At 35.5% G+C, this 25,371-nt stretch overlaps 1 protein-coding gene across 2 annotated transcripts; it reads right to left on the reverse strand.

Moving 5' to 3' along the window:
• Positions 1 to 669: 669 nt before the first annotated feature.
• On the reverse strand, positions 670 to 25,354 carry Larp7 (La ribonucleoprotein 7, transcriptional regulator). Of its 2 annotated transcripts, XM_005330107.5 has the most exons (15): positions 25,202 to 25,321; positions 19,215 to 19,261; positions 16,971 to 17,168; positions 16,763 to 16,863; positions 16,603 to 16,686; positions 16,331 to 16,495; positions 16,143 to 16,236; positions 15,712 to 16,059; positions 15,466 to 15,607; positions 13,649 to 13,800; positions 13,079 to 13,197; positions 10,038 to 10,197; positions 9,774 to 9,865; positions 1,495 to 5,539; positions 670 to 1,210 (listed from the first exon to the last, which is right to left on the reverse strand). In XM_005330107.5, exons 2-14 carry the CDS (start codon positions 19,240 to 19,242, stop codon positions 5,459 to 5,461), a joined length of 1,764 nt encoding a protein of 587 aa, XP_005330164.1. In that variant the 5' UTR covers positions 19,243 to 19,261; positions 25,202 to 25,321; the 3' UTR covers positions 670 to 1,210; positions 1,495 to 5,458. The 2 variants fall into 2 exon arrangements, with proteins under 2 accessions (XP_005330164.1, XP_013216142.1); XM_013360688.4 differs by lacking the exon at positions 19,215 to 19,261 and having other exon boundaries at positions 25,202 to 25,354.
• Between the last annotated feature and the right edge of the window lie 17 nt (positions 25,355 to 25,371).

The raw sequence follows: 25,371 nt of genomic DNA on the forward strand, positions 1-25,371 counted from the left end.
CGAACCCGGGCCGCACGCATGCCAGGCAAGCGCGCCACCGCTTGAGCCACATCCCCAGCCCCTCTTCCACTTTTTAATCAACTGCCATTTTTTACCATGTAGCCCCAAATCTCACAAATAGCTTCTACTCATTAGCATTTGATCTGATCAGTCATCAAGGCTTGCTATTTCTTCCTCTGACTCAGGCCTTGCATTCCCAACATTCTTTTCCTTTTCTTTGGAACTTTCTTCCTTTTCTCTCTTTTGTTGGAAATTATTGATTTGTTGAATGTGACTGTTATTCCTGGCAATACCATTATTTGCATGTTTCTTCCTTTAAATAGTGATATTTTAATGCTGGTTTGAGACAGTATTTTTTCCCAAAACATGAATTATAATCAATATTTAAATAGAAATAATTAAATAGAAAAATATTGTAGGAGGTTGTGGTATAGTTCAGTGGTAGAACACTTGCCTATCATGTGCAAGGCCCTGAGTTCCATCTCTAGAATTTCACCTTACTCCCCCACCAAAAACAAAACAAAACAACAACAAAAAGGAAATGAACATATCACAGTATCACAGTGAATAGTGTACATAAAAATCAATGTTTTTCGATACTCATGTTTGTAAATATACAAACATATTATACACACACACACACACACACACATTTATATACAACTCACATGCAATGGAATAATATATATAATTTTATTTGTTTTTGTGGTGTTGGGGATTTAACCCAGGGCCTTGCACATTCTAGGTAATCTCTATACTGAACAACATCCCTAGCCTCACTGAACATTTTTACATAAATATACATTTTATAAAAGTAAAATCTCTCATGCACAAACATTTGAACACACATATATAACACTCTACCCCCCTTTATTTGAGACAGGGTCTCACTATGTTGCCTAGGCTAGTTTCCATTTCTGGGTTTAAATAATCCTCCTGTCTCAACTTGTAGCTGGAACTACAGACATTACACCACCATGTGCAGCTTTAACCCTTATTTCTTTCTTTGGGTTCTGGTAAGAATAGTGGGACCACAGGAAGTGATTCACTGTTTGTGAGCTATACTGTATCTATATACACCCCTGGAGTGAGAATAACTCATTGGGGCTGGGGATGTGGCTCAAGCGGTAGCGCGCTTGCCTGGCATCCATGCGGCCCGGGTTCGATCCTCAGCACTACATACCAACAAAGATGTTGTGTCCGCCGAGAACTAAAAAATAAATATTAAAAAAAAAAAAAAAGAGAATAACTCATTAAGGTAAATTCTTTTTTTTTTTTAACCACTTTATTTATTTGTAGGTGGACACAATACCTTTACTTTATTTTTATGTGATGCTGAGGATAGAGGAATCCAGTGCCTCACACATGCTAGGCAAGTACTCTACCTCTGAGCTACAACCCCAACCCAGCCCCAGGTATTCTTACCTATTGGTATATTTACTAGAAATCTATTTTTTCGGGCTGGGAATGTGGCTCAAGCGGTAGCGCACTCACCTGGCATGTGTGCGGCCCGGGTTCGATCCTCAGCACCACATACAAAGATGTTGTGTCTGCCAAAAACTAAAAAAATAAATGTTAAAAATTAACTCTTTAAAAAAAAAAAAAGAAATCTATTTTTTCATGACTGAATTATCCAAATGGCTTTTTTTTTTTTTTTTTTTGGTGCTAGAAATCTAACCCAGGACCTTACACATCCTAGGCAGGTATTCTACCACAGACCTATATACCCAGACCTCTAGTGGCGTTCCAATCTTGCTTTACTGATACCTGTTTCTTCGTTTAAATAGTTATATTTTAATGGTAGTTTTATTAGACTGAAATTTTAAGATATTGTTCCCAGGGTTAAGACCTTCAATGGCCTAGAGGCAAATTCCTGAGTCTGTTGTATGATATCATGATAGTGTCTATAGATTGATACTTCAACCTATCCCATTGTCTTTTCCTACCTTTTTTTAAATCAGCTTTCTTCAGCTGCTGAGATTCTTCATGCTGTTCTGAAACTGACCTATTTTTCCCCTTTAACATTCTTTCTTTCTTTTTTTGCTGCACTGGGGATCAACATATGCTCTTTTCTTATCTCTACATGTATAAAAGTATTAGTGGAGTAGATCCTGAGTTAACCTTTGCTCTCCTTTAAAAAATTACTCAAGGGGCTAGGGATATAGCTCACTTGGTAGAGTGCTTGCCTCACATGCATAAGGCCCTGAACCCCAACAACACCAAAAAAGAAAAAAAAAATTATTCATAAATCTGCAGTCCTGTTAAGGTTACTCAGAGACCCTGCCTGTTTTTCTTGCCACATTGATCATGCTCTGGGCCCCAGGCCTGATCCTTCAGATTCTGTCCTCTTTTTCTTTTTTGGTACTGGGGATTGAACGCAGGGGCCCTTAACCACTGAGCTATATGTCTAACTCTTTTTTATTTTGAGACAGGTCTTGCTAACTTATTTAGGGCCTCACTAGGTTGCTGAAGCTGGCTTTGAATTTGCGTTCCTTCTGCTTTAGCTTCCCAAGTTGCTGAGATTACAGGCATGTGCTATTGCACCTGACTGGAATTTAGGAATTTTAAACTGAGTTTGAGTTTGGAGAACACTGCAATAACTCAACTGCTCAGAGTTTCCTCTTTAGCAACTCTTACTATTGAGAGGTCTACAGCAGCCTGGGCGCCTAAACTATTTTCTTATCTTTACATTTATAAAAGTATTGGTGGGGAGATGCTGAATTAACCTTTGGTCTCTTTAAAAAAGGTTGCTCTCTTTGTGAAATAGTTTGAAATAGAGAGGTTTATTATTGATATTATTCTCCCTTATATTTCATCTGCTTCCCTAGTATTCTCAGGATATTTTCCTTTGCTTCATCTAGTTTTGGTTTCTACTTTTTTTCTTTTTTTTTTAGTTCTCAATGGACTTTATTTATATTCGGTGCTGAGAATCAAACCCAGTGCCTCACACTTGTTAAGGCAAGTGCTCTACCAGGGAGCCACACCCTCAGCCTTTGGTTTCTACTTGTTGCAACCAAAATATTCACAACAAGATTTCTTTTTCACTTGCTCTTACATACTTCATTCTTTTTTTTGTACTGGGGATTGAACTCAGGGGCACTTGACCACCGAGCCACAACCCCAGCCCTATTTTGTATTTTATGTAGAGACAATGTCTCACCTAGTTGCCTAGTGCCTCACCATTGCTGAGGCTGGCTTTGAACTCGTGATTCTCCTATTTCAGCCTCTGGAGCCACTGGGATTACAGGCGTACACCACTACGCTGGCACATACTTCATTCTTTAAATATGTTCCTGGGTTCTATATAAAACCATTCCTACTCTGAATGACAGGTGAAAATAAATGAATCAATAATTACCATGAGCCCAGGAAATTACACCACATCACAAAAGGTCCCAAGTTATTTTTGTGTCCTGAGCATGGCTCAGAAATGGAATGAGGGCCTGGGATGGTAGTGCATGCCCGTAATGGCAGCAAATGGAATGGCTGAGGCTCGAGATAGCAAGGCCAGCCTCTGCAACTTAGTGAGACTCTAAGAAATTTTAACAAAATCAGGCACAGTGGAGCACCCCTGTAATAGCAGCAGCTTGGAGGCTGAGGCCAGGAGGATTTCGAGTTTAAAGCCAGCCTCAGCAACAGCGAGATGCTAAGCAATTCAGTAAGACCCTTACTCTAAATAAAATCAAAATAGGGCTGGTAATGTAGCTCAGCGGTGAGTGTTCCTAAATTCAATCCCCAGACCCTCTTACATCCCCTTCTCCCCAAAAAGAAAGACTTAATGAGACTCTGTCCCAAAATAAAAAACAAAAAGAACTGAGAAGGTAGCTCATTGGTGAAGCACCTCTGAGTTCAATTCTCAGTACCAAAAAAAAAAAAAAAAAAAAAAAAGTGCCACAAGAGCCAGGTATGATGGTGTACATCTGTAATCCCAGTGGCTTGGGAAGGTGAGGCAGGAAATTCCCAGGTTTGAGGACAGTCTCAGCAATTTATTGAGACTCTGTCTCAACATAAAAAATAAAATTAAAAAAGGGCTGAGAATGTAGCTCAGTCACAAAGCACCCCTGGGTTCAATCCCCAATTAAAAAAAAAAAAAAAAGCCAACTATGCAGGAACAATGGAAACTTTTTTTTTTTTTAAATAGTAGGGATTAAACTCTGGGGCACCTTAACCACAGAGCCACATTCTAGCTCTTTCTTTTATATTTAGAGATCTGGTCTAGCTAGGTACAGTGGCCCATGCCTATAATCCCAGCAGATGGGGAGGCTGAGGCAGGAGGATTGAGAGTTTAAAGGCAGCCTCATTAAATAACAAGATGCTTAAACAACTCAGTGAGACCCTGTCTCTAAATAAAATACAAAATATGGGTGGGGATGTGGTTAGGATCTCCATAAGTTTCTTGCAGCCTCTATAAATTACTCACAATCCCCCTTCCTCAACTTCCCAGTGCTGGGATTACAGGCGTGCACCACTGTGCCTGGCACATGTGATATTTATTTTATTTATTGTGTATGTGTGTGTATATATATCAACCATACACTCACACTTGAAATGAACTCCTGATTCAGAACATTTTGAATGGTGGCCTTCTCAGTGATTTGAGGGCAATGGGTTTCCCCAAAGCAATAATACATAAGCCCCCAGAATTTTGACTCAACCTTTTGGTGCTGGGGATCAAACTTGGAGGGATCTTCTGCATGTGAGCAAGCACTCTACCATTGACCTACATCCTCAGCCCCAATTTTACTCTGCTTCAAGAGAAAATGAGAAAATTCTAAATTGACTGAGATTAAGAACATGACAGACCTCAGTTTTGTCTAAGGTTGATTCCTAGATGTTTCCCCATATCACCTGGTACCTTTTACTTTGTTTAGTCAAAACGAAAAGCCTGGAATATTTTATTTTGTTTATCAAATTAAGCACATATTTATGAAAAACAAACTCAATATTTTTTTAGAAACAGTTCATAATGACCTTTTGTTCAATGGAAAAGAACAATAAATACACTCACTTACTATACCTACATGTTTGCATGCATCAACATGAAAAGACATCCAAGGTATTTGAAATGAAAAATAAATTGTTCAAAACAGTAAGTACAGTGAGCATACTACAGTTTTCTGAACTTTATATTCAGGTACTTTTATTTTTATTTTTGCAAGAATGTATTTGTTTTGTAAATAAAAGCAATTAACAATAATGTCCAAAACATTTATTTATGAAACCAGTTGAGGTTGACTTACGTAATTTCAACAAATAAAGCATTTAATGATAAATTGTGGCATACAGTGCATTTCTGTCTAGAAAAAAAAAGCTTATTTACACAATTTAAGGAACAAAGTTTTTTAATTAAATGCAGATTTTAGAAATACATTCATTATGTAGTACTACCATAATAAAAATGGATTTTCCCAGAATCACGTAAGTATCCAGTGAAATTAAGAGGTAAACTTTAATTTTTTCAATCATATTCAGAAAATCTAATGTGTTTACTTGCTTGTTGAGTCTTTGCCAGTCTGATCTTTTCAGCTTTGGTGATTAACTATGGAGAAAGAAATCAGAAATCAGAATGTATTTGATATTTCACAACTCTTAAGTTTAAAAAAAAAATTTTTTTTAAACAAAATAGGAGTGGGAGAAAAATTAGATAATTATGCTTAGGTTAAATCAATCAGAAAGAAAATTGCTAAGATTATGGTTCATTAAGTATAATAGATATTAAATCTTTGAACTACTACCTTCCCCCACAAAAGCTATACATTGCTTAAAATCTTTTAATGAAGAACAGCTACTCCATATTGGTAATTTTTTTTCAGGGGCCAGGACCAAACTCAGGGCCTTGTGCATGGTAGGCAAGCCCACTACCACTGAGCAAAATACCCAACCCACACATTAGTAATTTTTAGGAATCTTCAGGACCTATATTTGTTGTTTCATATCCCCTTAGACTTGGATAATTACTAAGACATTACCTAATGATAGCTCTTAATTTAACTCAACTGTTGTACTCTTGGTACAAGGTACTGAGATTGAACTCAAGGGTACTCCAACACTGAGCTACATCCCCAGCCATATTTTGTATTGTATTTTATTTGGAGACAGGGTCTCACTGAGTTGCTTAGTGCCTTGCCTTTTCTTTAGACTCCTGCCTCAGCCTCTGGAGCTGCTAGGATTATAGGCATGTGCCACGAACTCGGTATCTAAATGCTCTATTAATAAGTTATGTTACATTCTTGGATAATTTTTTTTTTTTTTACTTGTAGATGGACACAACACAACATCTTTATTTTTATGTAGTACTTCGAACCCAAGGCCTCACATGTGCAAGGCAAGGGCTCTACAACTGAGCTACAACCCCAGCCCATATTCTTGAATATTTTTTAAAGACAACAAAGGAGGCCAAGGGTGTAGCTTGCACCATAGTGCTTGACTAACGTGTGAAGCCCTGGGTTTGATCCCCAGCACAAAAAAAGAAGAAGAAAAAGAAGGAGGCAAGTAAAATGCAGGCTTATTTACCATCCAGTTTAAGACATCCAACAATAATTGAAAATAAAATTCCCGAAGTAAAAAATGAACAAAAGATTGGACCTGAAGACCGTTAGAGCTTGCCTTTTGCCCACTGACCAAATAAGTAGAACTATTGGCATTATCTATACAGTATTTTTATTATTGTTACCTAAAAATGTCTCTTTTTGATAACGACAAAACAAAACCAGGCTTTTGTATTTTAAAGAAGCCTGTTTTTTCAACATACATTTTAAAGGTTATAATTTAAAAGTCAAAATTTTTAAGAACTTCATTTTTAAAAAAAATTTTTTTAGTTGTTTATGAATATTTATTTTTTATTTATTTCTATGTGGTGCTAAGAATCGAACCCAGTTCCTCACACATGCCAGGCAAGCAAGCATTCTACCACTGAGCCACAACCTCAGCCCAGGAACTTCATTTTTAATTTGTAATAACATTACAACTTGAAACATTATTGTTTTTCAAAACAACAACAACAACAAAAAACCCAGCAAGCATCTGTTAATAAAGGTCTGAAAGAGTAACAACTAAAAAAAATAAATAAATAAATTAAAAAAAAATTAGAGGGCAAGTGAAATTATGTGCAAAGCAAAAGAAAACTGATTAAAATGTTTGTATAAATTTAAAACACCTTATTTTGGAGTAAATGAAAAATCTTTTTCTTTAAAAATTTGACCCTAATGGATATTCACTGAAATAGTTTGTTTTAAAAAATATTTTTAGCTGTAGATGGACATGATACCTTTATTTTATTTATTTCTATGTGTTGCTGAGGATTGAACCCAGTGCCTCACATATGCTAGGCAAAAGCTCTACTGCCCAACCACAACCCTAGACCCCCATTGAAATAGTTTAAAGTTTGATGTCATTTACCACTCACAAAGTCACTATTTGCTTAAGATTCTTTCTAATTGAGGTAAGTTAAAATCACAGATGTTTAGAAAACTATAATATTTATGATCCTGTTCACTAATTTTATGAATTCTGCTTTGACCTGCTGAATTTCAGACATTAGTAATTTGTAAAGAAAGACTATGTTGATAAAACAAAAAATTCAGCCAGGTGCTGTGGCTTATGACTGTAATCTCAGCAACTCAGGAGACTCAGGCAGGAAAATCACAATTTGAGGCCAGCCTGGGCAATTTAGTAAAATCCTCAGCAACTCAGTGATACCTTGTCTCAAAATAAAATAATCTGGGGAAGTAGCTCAGTGGTTGAGTGCTTCTGGGTTCAATCTTCAGCAACCCAACCCTTCACAGAATTCAAATGGTTTTGAAACTGAAGGGAAACAAAAGCAGTTTCATTTTGTCTCCAGAAACATATGTACTTTTACCAATGTGCTCAAAGTAACATGGAAGTATTGAGGATGTAGCTCAAAAGGTGACCTTATATGTTACAAAGATCTGGGTTAGATAGATCCAGGAGTAGTGGTGTGCAACTGTAATTCCAGCTACTGGGGAGGACAAGGAAGGGATTACCAGTTTGAGGCCAGGCTCAGCAACTCAGCAAGACCCCATTTCAAAAATAAATAAATAAATAAATAAATAAAAGGGGGAAAAAAAAAAAAAAGGCTGGGAATGTATTTCAGTGGTAGAGTGCTTGCAATAGTATGAGAGAGTGCTCTGAGTTCAATCCTCAGAATAGAACAAAAGATTTGAGATAGAAAAAAATAAGTGATACCCTGGTGGGGAGAACTTTCTGATCTTCTGTGAGAACTCATTAATTTACTAGTATCTGATTTATATATATAAAACTACATGTAGAAAATAACGTAGATTCATTTTTCCCCATTTAATTCTGTATAAACTGAACAGGGTATGGGAGATTGTTTCCAGTATTGGTTCTATACCATAACACAAAAACGAATAACCAGAATTTTTTATTAGTTTTTTTTTTTCCTCCAATCACTTAAGGATGGACTAAATACTATATGGGAAAACCTGGCTGTCTTGTTAGTAAGTTATTTATGTCATACTTCTGGCAGAATCACTGACATTCACCTAATTTTTTCTAAGCACTTAATTCTCATTACTCCTGCTTGGAAAGATACACTGCTAAATGCTTCTGACTTGCTGGCCACTTTCCTAAGGTCTCTGATGAAGGTTATATTTGTGTATAGAGAACTGCCCACAGAACACCATTTGTTGTAAAGTTACTTGACTTTACACAGCACTGATTATTATCCACCTATACTATACATTTGTAAGCCTCATGCTTGTACCACCAGTTACAAGAATGCAACATTGCCTTAGATTTCCAAAGGGAAAAAAACCTTTCTAAATTTCTAAAACAAAAAAAGAAATAATTATTACTTCCTAGTTTTCAAAATATCTACAATTTAAATAACTTTTGCACTAATTAGAAGGATTAGTATTAGTTAACAAACTTAACCAGATTTCAGGTTTGAGCTCCAGAATAATAATTTTAACATTTAAACAATCACAAATGGGCTCTGAAATTAACACCTGAAAGAGTCTTTAGGAAGGGAGGAAGGGGAAGTCCTCCCCATCTCAATAAGGCAGGCCAACATTCAAGTAAACAAAGGAAGACCAGTAGGCAACCTCCCCGTAAATCATCATAAATTCCAAGAAATGTCAGGCAATGGAAAGGCTGGTGAAAAACACTCAATTTTTAAGTATAAATAAATAATATGTATAAATATAACCCCAAATTAGCAAGCTGAGAATACGTGAAGTATAATTTTCTAAGTGTTCATCAAACTAAGAAGATGTACATCTTTTTAGGTTTTCCTAAAATTTTTATTATTATTTGTTTTGAAAGTATAAGCTTCACAGATTGATACTAGAGGAAAAGAAATAAAACTTATCACTGCTAGAGAACATATTGTATGACATCTCTCAATCTTATCTGTGAATCAAGTGTCTTTATAAGTTACACTCTAAATAAATTGTGGTTTCTACCATCAAGACAATCTTTCTATAATAATTTACCACCAGAATACAAACACAGCAGCCCAAATCAAGATTTCAAAAAACAAAACAAAACAAAAAAAGCTCCGAAGTTATGTACCCTTGTAGACGAACCAATTCTAATTCCAATTTCCTATGTTTCAAAAAAAGAGAAATGAGCATTTCCCTACTGCTCTAAAAAACACAACACTGGAAAAAACCTTTGTTATTTAATAGCAAAGCAAAAGTTATTTTATGGTCATCTATTAGTGACTTAAAGAAGATATTCAACCTCCAAAAAAAGTTTAGCACATTAAGACATAAAAATGAACTGATTACCTTCTCAGTGCCTCTTTTCTTTTCCCGAGGCTGGTTAAGTTTGGCCTGTCTATCTACCAAAATCTTCTGCCAATACCTCTGTTCGTGATCACCTTAAAAACAAAACAATAATTGAGCATTGAATATAAGGACATATAAAAAAACAAAATCCAAATCAACAGAACTAAAGTAGTTGGAAAAAAAAATACTAGTTCTATTAGAAAAACTAGAAAAATATAAAAGAATTACCCATAATAATTATTGTTAAAAATTATTAAGTTTTACCAGAAAGGACCTCGAGTTTCCAGCAGTGCTTTTTTTTAATTTCAGTATATGCATTCATAACTGCTTGAGCATCCTCAGGAGTTTTAAATCTGACATGGCATTCTGTATCTCCTTCTAACAAATCAACATAAACAACTTCTGAGATTGCGGCCAAAGTATCCTGCATTGGAATTTAAAATCAGTAATTTAAGATGTTTCAAAATAAATCTGAAAAGTATTCAAATGGTTATCAAATATATTATATGAAAATACCATTACAGAGACTAAGTATCCCATGTCAAACATTTCTTCTAAAACAAAGATGTTATTAAAAATACATTACTTTTCTTATCATTTTATATTCAGTGATATATATTTGTGGAATGGAATGTACAAAGGTGCCCCCCAACCCCCACCAAACAGTCTGGGAGCAATTATTATAAGAAATGAGAAATAAAATTAAAAGGAAAGAAAAACAGTATTTGGTGGAAGTTTATTTTCACTCACCTGTACACCATCATTCATGACTTAAAATATATGTAACAATTGTTCAACTTTTTATAACATTCATGAAAAAAGTTTTATTGAACCTACAAATTCTTGCGAGTTCTTGAGTAGTAGTACTGGAACACAGCTCACAAGCTCGCAGTTTTTGAAAAAAATATCTAAATAACCTCATCTAAACAGGTTGTGGTCAACAGCAAGGGAAAAGTTTTACCTATAATGCCTGCTGTGAGGGCAAATTAACAAGATTCCTGCATTCTTAAACAAGTTTTTTTCACAGTAGGCAGTAGGGAGTGCCTAAATGCATTTATGCAGGAATGTTACACTAATTCTTAATTCATCAACTTCCTTACCTAAAGCTGAAGAAATAAATAGAGATTTGCAACTGGAAAACATTTATATTGCTTCCATTTACTTTAAAAAAAATTTTTTTAGTTGTGGACGAACAGAATGCCTTTACTTTACTTATTTATTTTTATGTGGCACTGAGGATCAACATAGTGCCTCATGCATACTAGGCAAGGAATCTATCACTGAGTTACGGCCCCAGCCCACAAATAACTTAATACTAGTTTTAAATGGTGAATTTTTAGATACTTAAATTATGGAAAGAATTGAGTTTATTTGGAAGTTATTTCATTGTAGAACAAAAAATAATTTATTAACATACTAAAGAATAGGTAGTAAAAACCCCTGAATCTCTAGAAGCTGAGGACTGTAAATATTTGCTTAATCAATTAAAACAAAAAAGAGATAACTGTAGACAAATATACATGCAAATTCTTTCCATTTCTTTATCTAGTGACTGGTACTAAATTTAGACATAAAGCAAGAAAAACAATTTAGTTGCTATAATTTGAATGTATTCACTTTTATACTTGATTTTCTAGACTGGTTAAATTAGTACAATTCAAAAGACATTTACTAAGTATCCATTATAATGTCAGGTTAACCTCCTGATTTGGAACCCTTAGAATTTAAAACCCTTATAATGACAAATTAGCCTGATAATCACATGGGCAAGTCATAGTGCAGTAACTACCATCTTACCAGTTTTTCCTTCAGCAAAATGTAAGTAACTCCTACCTTTATTAATGAGGTTGTCTTATGATTTTGATTGCAAATAAAGAATGTGCAATTGTTTTAATTACCATTGATACTAAAAGCTTCTTAATTAAAAAAATTATTTTTGGTGCTGAGGATTGAATGTAAACACTTGTACATGCTAAGCATTCACTTATATTCCCATGATTTTTTTTTTTGCCTATCCTTCTAAATTCTATATTGCTACTACTGCTTAAATATAAGGTGGTAATATAGCCTTTTGGATTGGCCAAATTCTTCAGCAACATTGGAAAGAGAAACTAAATTGATATCAGTGCGGGCTACAGAATTTTAAAGATACAGTTTTAGATAAGGAGTGCTTTTATATCCTTACTGGTTATCAAGTTAAAAAAAAACCTGACTGGCATGGGTATATGAAAAACCCAAATAAAACACCTCATTGTACTGATTATCATTGTCAGAATTTCAAAAATATTTGGTGCATCACAGAATACTGTTTACAGTTTAAAATAAAGCTTCTCACTGAAATGAATAACAGGGTAAGAGTAAATAAGGTACTCCTATATGGAGGAATAGGCATTCATTAATAAGAAGTTTTGCTATCTTTGCTGGTATAAAAAATAATAAATTATATGAAGGAAAAACAGATTATACACCAGTATGCATAGCAATTGATACTGTAAATTACATACAATGATGGGATTGATTTGCCCAAGTCCATTTTGTAGCTCTTCAAAAACAGGTTATACTTTTCTAGAATTGTTTAAAAGTAATTAACACAGATTGAAAATATCTTTAATTTCTTCAAAAATTAAGTTTCATATTTCCAAGAATGATTTATCAAGAGAAAAATAAATTAAATCCATGGAAAGTGAAAAAAATATTTTAAATATTATTTAAGTATTTTAAAATATTATTCCATATCTATTTTGGCTTTATTTTTAGAGGCAACAAAACAATTTAGATATCTATTGAAAGCTAAGAGTGCAAATTCACAAATTCAGAAAATCTTTGTCTTGCTTCAGAACCAGACAATCAGATGACTATAATTTTAAGAAAAATTTAGACACACTCTAATGTTAGTTAATTCTTCAAAAACAAACAATATGGTATCAAGTACTAAGTATTTGTCTACATCACGTATTCACAGAAACAAAACAGAAAAAAACTTAGGGAAGCACTTTAATATATTTCCTTTCAACTATAGAGCACTCAGCCATTAGCAACACAAATAAAATTAAACACAAATTGTAATTTTCCTGTAAAGGAAGGATGTTCAAACTGTGATCACTGCAAATCTGAGTCAGTGAAGAATTTTGGTCTTAAGTATAACTTGAAGCAAAATCTAAAGACCAGTTAGCATAGAACAAAATTCTTCAGATAAGGTAATTTGATTTGTTTTGTCTTCTATATTAAAAAACATGTTCATATAGGGAAGTTAAAAAAAAAAGAGAAAGGAACAAATAATATTTTAAGGGCTTAAAAGTTATTACCCGAACTTGTTTCCTGCCAGGTAGAGGTTCTGTGCTAATGATCTTCACAATCACTCCACTCACAAACTGTGGTCCTGGAGAATTAACCTTCTCCTGAGGGTGATTCTCTTGACTGTGAGCTGTTGATTTGAAAAGGAAAACATTCTCACACTTAACAATTTAACACTTAGGATCACTCTTAGAACAAGATTTCTTTGGCTGACAATCAATTTACAATTCACTTAATTTTAAAAGGAGTAATGAATCTAATAATTGTGGAGGCTATATTGTATCATACTGCTTATTTCAGATAACCAGGAAATAAAATGTAGAATGCTTACATAGTTACTATCAATGCAAATTGTTAATGTTAGAAGAGCATTTGTAAAAACCTTAAACATGTTTTCCCATGAATGAACAAAAGAATTATAATAAATAATCACAGATATTACATAAGAATATTTTAAATATATTTAAATGTGAAAATTTATCTATCTTAACTATATTCCCAGCTCCTCAAATATTTGTTAAAATAAACCGCCAAAATCAAATATAACTCATATACTTTTCTGGTATCATAGTGATTTTTACCTTTTTCATTTCTCATTTCAGAGTTATTAGGAACTCCTCTGTCTGTCTCCATTCCTGATTCTGATTTTATTTGGGATATAGTTTTTTTTAAAGAAGCCATGCTGGCTTTTTGTAATGCCAAATACTCTTTTTTTAAATCCATCCATTCGCTCCTGTAAGGCAAAAAAGTGAAGTAGGAAAAGGGACAACAGTTGACTTTTTTACTTAAACATAAATTAACGTAAACAAGTACATTCACAATGAGTCCTGAATACACTCCTCCCAGCTTTTCTCTTTGTCTACATGCTTTAGAGGCAAATTATTTCTTAGTTCCTAAATCTACCTAGTAAATCAAAGTGAGTTCTTCTTGCCCCAGCATTCAGAAGATTTAAGTTTCCAAATTAGATTACTATTTTTAACATTTTACGAGTGTCAGATTTTAGAGTTAATTCACTAATTAGTAACATTTACTAGATCAGTTATTTTTGGGGAAAAGTGAGAGATTAAAATTTAAAGGTTGTTCAACTTCTTCCAATTTGGGAGATAACATTCTTCTAGTACTTACTTGAACCAAGAGGAATTTCTGAGAAGAAAAAAACACCCCATGGAAGCAATTTATTTACATACATTTTAACATGGAGATGTTTCTTCAAACTGCGAGAGCTCCTCCAGATAAAAACACAATGCATCTCCTGGCTCTGTGGGAGTACTCAATTGTTACCCTAATCTGTGCCATCAAACAAGCAGATAGGAGATTTTTTTTCCCCCCAAGAGGAGGATATCTTGTGGTAATGGTTTTAACTGTTAACATTGACATCTGTATACTTCAAAAAAAAAAAAAAAAAGTATCCAGACCCTCCCAGGATCATACTTTCCCTGAGAGCTGACACATTAAAATAACAAAAGGCTCTTGTAATGATTCTCTGAGATAAAAAAGCAAAAGGAATTCAGGAGGTAAGAACAGTATAAATAGAAGTGCCAAAGTCCTTCCCTTTACTACTCCAGAAGATGAGGACAGAACTCCTTGGAAACTGGTGCCGGAATGTAAGGTAAAAAAAAAGAAAAAAAGAAACCGCTCTAAATTGTTTTTTTTTTTCCTTCAGCTTTTAATTTTTTGGTACTAAGAGAAGTCTTTGTATGAATGGACTCCCTTCAACTTTAACATGGAGGTGCTTTCTGTGCTTTTTTAAAAGAGTAAGTGCTTCCATGTTTCAGTAGAAGTGAATTCAACTTACTGCACCAGAATGGGACTTTTTAGCCTTAAGATTTTGCAGGGGTCCTCTTTGCTTTAACATGGGGGTACCTGCTGTGTGAAACAAAGTAAGTGCTTCCATGTTTCAGTGGAGGTGTCTCCAGAACGGCACGACTACTAATATTTTGCATTTTAGAAGACTACTATTCATTTTTACTTTTGCTACAGGTTAATAGTGTTAAGTCTGGGCTCCCCACCACTTAAACGTGGATGTACTTGCTTTGAAATTGGGGAAGTAAGTGCTTCCATGTTTTGGTGATGGTAAGTCTTCCTTTTACAATTCAGTAACTTAAGATGGAGTACTCAAACTGTCATTTAAAGTATATTTACATCTGTTCAGGGGTCACCTTTACTTTAACATGGAGGCACTTGCTGTGACATGATAAAATAAGTGCTTCCATGTTTGAGTGTGGTGGTTCCTACATAATCTGCACATACAAGAAACCAGCTTGAATTAGGTATGGGACTACAGGCCATCACTGTTGCTAATATGCAATTCTGTTGAATATAAACTGGAATTGCACTTTAGCAATGGTGATGGAGTGTCGGTCTGTTCACAATAGGAAAATTACTATTATTTACTTACTTGGATAGTACTCTCAGTGGTATAACTTCTTCTCCCATTTTATGTCTCTCTTTATGTTTTTTCTTATGCTTTCTCTTTGTTTTTAGGGAACCATCTTTTATGTCTCCACCATCCTTTTCCTCTTCTGTAGAGCATTCTAAGTCTAGAGAAATGTAAAGGGATTTGTAACTGCAATGCATTTGAAACAGGTTTCCATTGAATGTAAAGGCAAACAGATTTCAGCATATCTGATTGTAAACTTAATACCTCTGTTTTCTTTTGAAACTTCAGAAGCTTCTTTTATAATGTCTTTTTGAGCCATTTTCTTCACTTTAGACTTGGGAGCTAAGCACTCTGCATCTCCAGAACTGCTTCTTTTCCTCTTCCCTGTTTTGCTTTCAGGTAAGCTGGATACTTCTCTTTCCCTTTTCTTTTTTTTCTTTGTGGGCTGCTTTTGAGGTTCAGGTGTTTCTGTTTCAGAGCCCTCGGATGTTGTCCTTGACCTTTTTATTTTAGAGATGCTCTCATTGCTTGTGTCCATATTTAACTCTTTTGCTTGCACATTGTCTTCCTTCTTAATTCGGCCCTTCTTCTTCTTTTTCTTTTTCTTTTCTTCTGTAAATTATTTTAAAGTAAAGTGTAAAAGTAATGTAACATGTAACATTATACTTTTAATGAACTTTAATTTAAATACTCACCAGCTACTCTTAAACCTGGAATAGGCTTATTTTTCACTGTCTTGGGAAATATGCCTGGTTTTCTTGGTGCTTCTTCTGGGGGGTTGTTAAGAAACTGAAATTTAAAAATTAATAAAATAATTGTAAATGTAATTTTGCAACAACATTAAAATTGTTTATTTTCTCTCTTAGGGTTTGGACCTACCTACCTCAATAGCTTTTGCTGCTTGCTCTTTTGTTTCAAATTCCACAAAGGCAAATCCCTTTGGATCTCCAGTAGATTTATAATGTGGTATACTTATATAAACCACATTGCCACATTTCCCAAATACTCTTTCAATCCAGCTGTGATTAACATTTTTAGGAAGTAACTCCTGTGATGAATAAAAAGGCTTTCAAATTCTATACCTTATTCATGTTAATAAATAATTCAAAGTTAAATAAAATAAAATTAAAAAGTCCTGTGTAATAAAAGTCTTACCACATACACAGTGCGCTCATCCTCATCCTTTGGTCGTTCACCCAGAGGTTTTTTTCTCCTGATTCTGGTGCCTTCTAAGTCCAGCTTTTAAAGTAATACATAATTTAATAAAAATTGCTATGGGAATTCATAATAAAAATTCAATAAATTTAATTTTTACCTCAACAACAGCGGAACTCTTCAGTGCTCTGGCAATTAACTTCCCATCTGTAGTCAACTTTTTCATTTTGTTAAAAGACACCAGAAGTGATATATCAACATCTAGACAGAAAAAGTAGAATAAAAAACATTTCCTTTCACAATGGACATTTGGGAATGGTGTGTCACATGGTATGTGACCTGGGTGATAGAAACATAACATTACTTACATCCATCTCTAGATTTTTCTATTTGCTCTCGAAGAAATCTATCCTTGTGAAGATTTGCATCCCCAAACCAGAAGTCCACTTGCTTAGCAATATCTGCAAGCACTTGTTTAACCCGAGACCGTTTCTTTTTCTCTACATCTTTTTTTTTCTCAGAGCTTTCTTCCATTATCTTTTGATTTCCACTGTCAGTTTCCATATCTGAGTTACACAAAACAAAATGTATAAAAGCAAAGGCAGAACCATCAACACAGAATTTTATTAGTTTTCAGCGGACACATCTTTGTTTTTGTATGTGTTGCTAACCCAGGCCGCATGCATGCCAGGCGCTATTCACTAAAAGGGGCTATCAATGGATGCAAGTGCAAGATTGACAAGTAACTCCAAATATAAATTTGATTCTTGACTTTTTACCAATTACTGGTTTAGACACAGGTTCTGACTAACTTGCTTAGAGCCTCTCTAACTGCTGAGGCTGGCTTTGAACTTCCTGATTTTAGCCTCAGTAGCTAGGGTTACAGGGGTGCTACACTGTACCCAGCTTCAATCTGGGTTTTGCTTACACAGTAAAAGGGTCTATTGAACTTGCTGTTTTCTCTGAAACATATCTCCTGAAATAAGATAGCGAGCTCTCTTATCTCCCTATCTTTATTCAAATGTCACCTCTGTGATGTCTCCTCTGGCAATCATATTTAAAAATGGACAGATATTTTCTAACAGGTGATTTTTTTCTTTTTTGTACCAGGAATTGAACCCAGGGGAGCTTAATCACTGAGCTGCATTCCCCAGCACCCTTCTTTTGTATTTTATTTAGAGACAGGGTCTTGCTAATTTGCTTAGGGCCTCACTACATTGCTGCCTTAGCCTCCTGAGCCACTGGGCTTACAGGTGTATGCCACCCTGCCTGGCTTAATTTTTCTTTATCCTACCTTTTTTCTTGTATTACTAAGGATTGCACCCTGGGGGCACTCTATCATCAAGCTATATCCCAAGCTCTTCTTTAAATAAAGACAGAGTCTTGTTAAATTGCCCAGGCTGCCCTGAACTTGCTGTTCTACTGCCCCAGTGTCCTCTACTGAGTCACTGGGATTACAGGCCCTGCTTTTTATTTTTATATCCTTCTAGAATGTAGGATTAATGAAATAAGAGATTTCTCCCCCCCTCAACCTCCGTTGCTCAGATTTTTAGGGGCTGGTAATGAAACCCAGGGCCTTGACTGTGCTAGGCAAGTGTTCTACCGCTGAGGTAAATCCCCAGCTGTGACTGTTTTGTTTATGGAGTCATCCCCATCCCTGGCTATTTAGTCACTCAAAAATTTGTTGAACAAATTGTATATAAAATCTGTTGAATGAATTGAATCACCAGAGGTACATCAAAAAAAAAAAAAAAAAAAAAAGAGTGCATTATAAAAGATTAAAAATCAAGCCTGGGATGATGCAGGCCTGCCTGAAAATAACCTCAGTCTCATATTAGAAAATAGAAGAGTGAAAACAAATGGGATTAGTTGTAAATGTCTGTTCTGTTATACCTGGGTTGGAGAATGTATAATATAAGCATGCAGGCCTTGGGCCTAGGTGAACAGAATGCCATAAAAGATTGTTAGGCAACATGGGCAAAATGAGCTAAAGCTTTTTACCTGTGAAGGTGGCCTACATATACCTTAACCCTTACCTAGGGAAGTCAGGCATACTTGTTGGGGAGGGGCAAAAAAATACAGTAGTTTTATACAAAGTAGGGTCACACCATTTGTGCTATCACACATATACCTAGGGCAATGATGTCCATCTCATTCCACCATATTTCCTATCTCCATACCCCCAGAAATGAAAAATTGTGGTCCATTTGTGTACAATGAGTCAAAGAACATTCTGTCATCTATAATGGATTAGAATTAAAAAAAAAAAAAAAAAGAAATTCTAAGAAAATATTTAAAAAACAAAAACAAAAACAGTAGTTTTGAGTAACTGCTGTGTTCAGGTAAATGCTAGGTCTGAGCCTCTGCATGAGATGAAGCTGTTGTACCTTCTCTATCTTTTGCTATGTATCCTTCTTTAAAGCTAAGTAAATATAGTATTAGATTAAAGCCTATTTGTGTCTCCTGAGTCTGAGTGCCTACTAGAATCAGGTACAGTGATGCTGCAGATAGTAACAGAAATGATTAATGTGTTTTAAATTGATATTCAGTAAGGGGATGCAAAGTTCTTCATGCATTTAACCTCAAATCTCTAACTAAACATACATTCTTACCATTGGCAACAGAAGAGAATTTTGGCATTTTTCAGAGTAGACTTCAGCTGATCAGCCATATATCAATTTTAAAAAGATAAAAGTAATGAAACATTTAGTTTATGCTAGCTTAAAACATAAAATGCAGCTGTACGTACAAATTAATAATTAAAAAATAAGAAATGTCATTTAGCATTGCATAACCACATGCTCATCTCATACTCTCACTTCAATCCCTCTTGTCAGGCTTTCCTTCCTACCATGCTGGTGAAACTGTAAGGTTATCAGTGAATTCCACTGTCTATTTGATTTCTCAGCAGGATTTGGAGCTAGAAACTCCTGCTTTGAAAATACTTTATTCACGTGTCTTCCAAGAAAGTTTTCTTTTACTAGACCCTCTGACTGTGTTATACCTATACATGCTGCCTATGACTGGACAGTCTTGTGCTCCTTTCTTATCTACTCATTCATTCTTTGAGGCTTTAAGTTTTGGGGGTTTGTTTCACAAGTTATATATTCTTTTATCAGCTCCATGTTCCAATATTACACTATCCACTTATGACTTCCAATTGCTTACCCAGAGAATATCTCAAATTTAATGAGACAAAAAGAATTCTTGAATTTTACACAAACACTTTTTGTCCTAGTTGTCCCCATCTCAGAAACACCATATAAAATTGTTGTGGGCAAAAACATGACAGTGATCCTTAATTCTGCTCTTCCTCATACTCTACAGTCAATTCATCAGCACTTCCATTAGCTCTACCTTTAAAATATATCCTGAATGTGAATTCTTCTCATTTCCTTCTTCATAACCACCTGGTCCAAGCTACTATCATGTCTTGTCTGAACTGCAAGATCCTCTTAACTGGTTTAAAGTTGCTTCTACTCTTCTTTCCTTATAACTAATTTTCCAGATAGAATAGTAATTTAAGAATGCAAATCAGATCAGGCAATTTTTTTGGGAGGGGAGGGTACAGGGGATTGAACTCAGGGGTACTCAACCACTGAGCCATATCCCCAGCCTTATTTTGTATTTTATTTACAGACAGGGTCTCACTGAATTGCTTAGCATCTCACTAGTGCCGAGGCTGGCTTTGAACTCTTGATATTCCTCCCTCAGCCTCCCAAACAGCTGGGATTACAGGCATGCACGACTGAATCAGGCAATTCTTTGTACAAACTTCTCCAAAGATTTGCTTGTTACATTCAAAATTTAAAAACCCTACTGTTTACAAGGCCCTATGTGATCCCACCCAAGGATCTCTAACTTCTACAATTCCTTTCAGAAGGATCACTCTGATTATAACACTATTTCTAGGTGTCTTAAACATGCTATGGCCATTCCTACTTCAAGGGCTTTCCTCTTTCTGCTCTCTACCTTCCCTGACACATCTGTATGGATTACTTCCTTTTTTACTCAGATGTCTGTGAATGTCACTATCTTAGACTTTCTTTTCTTTTTTTTTCAATATTTTTTAGTTGTAGATGGACAAAATATCCTTACCTGTTTATTTTTATGTAGTGCTGAGATTCGAACCCAGTGCCTCATGCATGGAAGGCAAAAGAGATCTACCACTGGGCTACAATTCCAGTCCCAAGACTTTCTTTTATCCAATCTAAAAATTCCCTATCAGAGCACAATTCACAGTAGTAAAACTATGGAACAGGCAGAAAATGTGGTATAAAAACACAATGGAGTTTTATTCAGCCATAAAGAAAAATGAAATTATGTAATTTTGCAGGACAATGGATGGGACTACTGACTATTATGTTAAGTGAAATAAAAGGTTGAGCTCTTATATGTAGAAGGTGGAGAGGAAAAAGGACAAGAAAAGTACTGGGAAGAGTAGGCATCTCATGAAAATCAAAGGGAGAGCAGTAGAGGAAAGGGACCAAGAATAGGAAGGTAGGGAGGGAGGGGGGACATCCTGGGGACTGATACTGGCCAAATTATATGTTATATTATGTACTTTTTGCATGTATGAATATGTAACAAATCCCATCATTATATACAAGTATAATGCACCAATAAAAAATGTGGAAGAGGGGCTGGGGCTGTGGTTCAGTGGTAGAGCACTTGCCTAGCATGTGTGAGAACTAAGTTTGATTCTCAGCACCACATATAAATAAAAATTTAAAAACAAATGTGGAAGAAAAAAATGAACTCCCCTTCAATCTGAAAGCTATCAACCCACCAGTCACTATTTTCTATATATTCTCTTATGTTACCTGGAATTATAATTTTATTGTCTATCTACCCTACTAGAATGTAGACATTATAAGGGTCGGGACTTTACCTTGATCACTACCTAAGTATTTGTTGAATAAATAAATATACTTAAAAGTATCAGGCTGGGATGTAGCTCAGTGGCAAAGCGTCTGCCTTGCATTCACAAAGCCTGGGTTCGACTGCCAGTTCCAAACAAAACAAAACAAAAAAACACCAAAATTACCTGTAAAGTGAAGTATTTCAAATTCTTTTGTAAGGTGCTAGGATATAAATATAATACAAAAGGCTATGCTTATCATTGAGGGAAGTTCCACATTACAAAGGGCTAGCTGCCTACTCTCCATTTCCTTTCCTGATGGAAGCCTACCATCTAAGGAATAGTGGATAGAACTACAAAAGCACAGAAAGTCACAATTCTCCCAGAAACCATATTTCTTGTATCATAGTCCAGAGACCCTCCTTCATTCTTCCAAGGATTCAGATGATGAAATATACCTTTCATTTAGGGAAGCTATGGATTAAACAGAAAGCAAAGTAAGATGATTAAAGAAAAAAATCATACATAAACAAAGTTGTAAGGATTAGTCAAAATTTCATAAAGAACATCAAATTGCTGCTATAAAAAACACTCAATAACATATAACCACATTATTTACCAATCTATCACATTCAACTTAATCTTTGAAAGAGCTCTCATTTCCAGTGTTTTCCACAACTATTGTCACTAGAATATGGCAACAATTTATAAATGACTGGAAATCATCCATTCTTCATAGAAAACTATGTGCAACTTGCCCAAAACATGGATAGGGTTCTGTGATGCTGATGTCAAAATTTGCCACTTCAGTCTGGCGCAATAGCACACGCCTGTAATCCCAGCAGCTCCAGAGGCTGTGATAGAAGGATGGAGAGTTCAAAGCCAGCCTGAGTGATGGAGAGGTGCTAAGCAACTCAGTGAGACCCTGTCTCTAAATGAAAGACAAAATAGGGTTGGGGATGTGGCTCAGAGATTTCAAGCCCCTGAGTTTAATCCCTGGTACCAAAACCAAACCAAAACAAACAAACTTGCAACTTCAGAAATTCCTTATTACTTCTCAGTAACATAATTTGTATTTAAAAAACATAAGTAAACCAGTAGTCTAACTGGCTTTTAAACATGAGCTTTGAACAAAGATTATAAGTTATTGTGTAACAATGTCAGTTACTTTAAATACATTGTTCTAAATACATACAATCCTACCAGGTAGTTTCTTCCACCCTCTTTTAATAGAGGCTGAAAGGTTAAGAAACTTGGCTTTTTAAAGATGGCAATGTTAATGTGTCCTGTTATATTTGAGTCTCACATTGCCTACTTTTTAATAAAACCTGAAATTTGCCATTATACATGGTATTTTCTGATCTATAGATTCTTAACCTTAATTCTGTGGAACTTTAGGTGTGTTTCAAGAGTTCTTATGAATCCATGAAATTGCTAAATAATAAATTTTAAAGAAAGGGTAAATCATGATGCTTGTACAAATATAACATGAATACCTGGTAGAGCTTTTATTTAGTTAATGAGGGAAACTTACATGCTGCATAGCAACTCAATGAAGAATTAAAAAAGCAATTAGGAATGTGAAGAAAGAATTACTGAATGGGAGAAAATCTTTGCTAGCTACTTTTCTGACTGGGGATTCATATTCAGAATATATAAAGAACTCAAAAAACTAAGCAACCACCGTCTAAAATAAGGATATTGTGTCCAACTACAACTAAAAAAAAATTATATAAAAATTAAAGAAATATAAATGGTCCAGAAATATGCAAAACAAAATGTTTACCAATTTTAACAAATTGGGAAATGCAAATAAAAAACTACCCTGATATTTCATCATACTTCAGTCAGAATGGCAGCCATTAAAAATACAAACAATAGGGCTGTGGCTGTGGCTCAGCAGTAGAGCCTTGCCTGACATGTGTGAGGCACTGGGTTCGATTCTCAGCACCACATATGAATAAATGAATAAAATAAAGGTCTATCAACTAAAAAAAAAAAAAAAGAATACAAACAATAATAATGCTGGACAGAGGTGGTGAAAAATACTTTAAACCGTTGGTGGAATGTAAATTAGACAACTACTGTGGAAATTAGTATGGTGATTCCTCAGAAGTCTAGAAATGGAACCCATATACCCAGTTATACCATTCATGGATATTTATCCAAAAGAATTAGAGTCAGCATATTATAGTGATGCATGCACACTCATGTTTATAGCAGGACAATTCACAATAGCCAAACTATGGAACCAGCCTAGAGGTGTTCATCAATGGATGAATGGATAAAGAAACTATGGTATATATACACAATGGAGTTTTATTTAGACATAAATAATTATGAAATTATGTCATTTGAAGAAAATGGATGGAAGTTGAAAACATTATGTTAAGTGAAACTAGTCAAACTCAGAAGGTCAAGGGTCATATTTCCTCTCCTTTGTGGAAGTTAGAGTGGAAAAAGGAAAAGTGTGGGTGTGTGTGTGTTCTCATGAATACTGAAGACCAATAGAGTAGAGGACAGGAACCAGAGGAGGGAGAAGGGGAGGAAATGGAGATATACTGGGAAACAATAAAGATCAAATTAAACTGCTATGTGGTGTGCATGTATAAATACGCTAACAATGAATTCTCCAATATGTATAATTATAATACACTAATGGAAAATATGAGAGGAAACAAGAGTCTTTATTGCTTAGGACCCCCCCCCCCAAAAAAAAAAACCCAAAACCTAACCAAAACAAAAAACCAAACACCCATACAGGTACATTAAAATGAATGTTAACATATACAAGCCGAGGCAATTACTAGTGATATCCTTGACTAAACCCAATTTCCATTTTTATGGTTCTCTACAAGTTACACAGTTGTAAAATAACTCAATGACAATGAAAGGCATAGTATTTGGACCAGTTAAGTAGATAGGCTTTTTTCTTTTTGCCAAAAAAAATCAGCCAATTTTTTTTTTCCTTATGAAATTCTACACAAAAAGTTTTTTCAAAGACACATTTTCCTGGGAAGCTCATCAATAACTTTTTTTCTGGTTTTCAAAACAACGCGTGGGCCAAAAAGGGTCAAGAATCACTGTTCTAGTCAAAACTGATTCAGTGGTAACAAAAACACTCTAGTGGCCTGTGTCTTTGCCTTGAATGAGTCTTCCAGCCTAAGGTGTTTTCCAAATCCCTGTTCAATTTCCAAAGCTGTTTAAATGCCGTCATTCTCTTGTGGCCCACTACGTCTTTCCTCATCTCCTCCTCATTTGTTTTCCCTATGTAATTCTACCAAAGGATTCAGTACACTCTGTCACTTATTACTTGTTAGCTCTTTTCTTCACCTCTCTGAAGACAGGGACTCGAGATTTCGAAAAGAAGTCACACACCCCCAAGTCCTCATATTTGCTATCCTTTGGCAGCCAAAAGTCAACTCCAGCATCCGCAAATAAGTCACGTTCCCTATTGCTCCCCTCGCCATCCATACTTCCGCAGAGACGCCGCCAAATGTGGGGCGTGCCCCAACTCTCCCAACGCCAGTCACTGCGCGCCCCCATAGCTCCAAAACGGGAACTACGTGGGCCGCCACAGGACTTCTGCGCGTGCGCACGGGGTACGAGGCCAAGCGAACTGATGGGAGGGGGCGGGGTAGGAAGGAGACAGATGATACAATAGACGGCATGAAAAAGGACTGAGAGGAATTTAGACTTCACCCAATCTGAGCGCCCTAAACGCCACCTGTCACTTACTCGGATCAATCCCCAAAATACAGGGTCAGAGACTGCGTCCTTCAGTCCTTTCCGTCTCCCGAGCCTTAAAGTCGTGGTTATTTCGCGTCATACGACGAGCGACACCGTTCTCGCGTCCCCCCAGCCGGATGCCGTGCGTCCGTCGCAGACGTCACGGGTGACAGCTGCTT

This window comes from Ictidomys tridecemlineatus, chromosome 9 (assembly GCF_052094955.1).
Source record: "Ictidomys tridecemlineatus isolate mIctTri1 chromosome 9, mIctTri1.hap1, whole genome shotgun sequence".
NCBI classification, from domain to species: Eukaryota; Metazoa; Chordata; class Mammalia; order Rodentia; family Sciuridae; genus Ictidomys; species Ictidomys tridecemlineatus.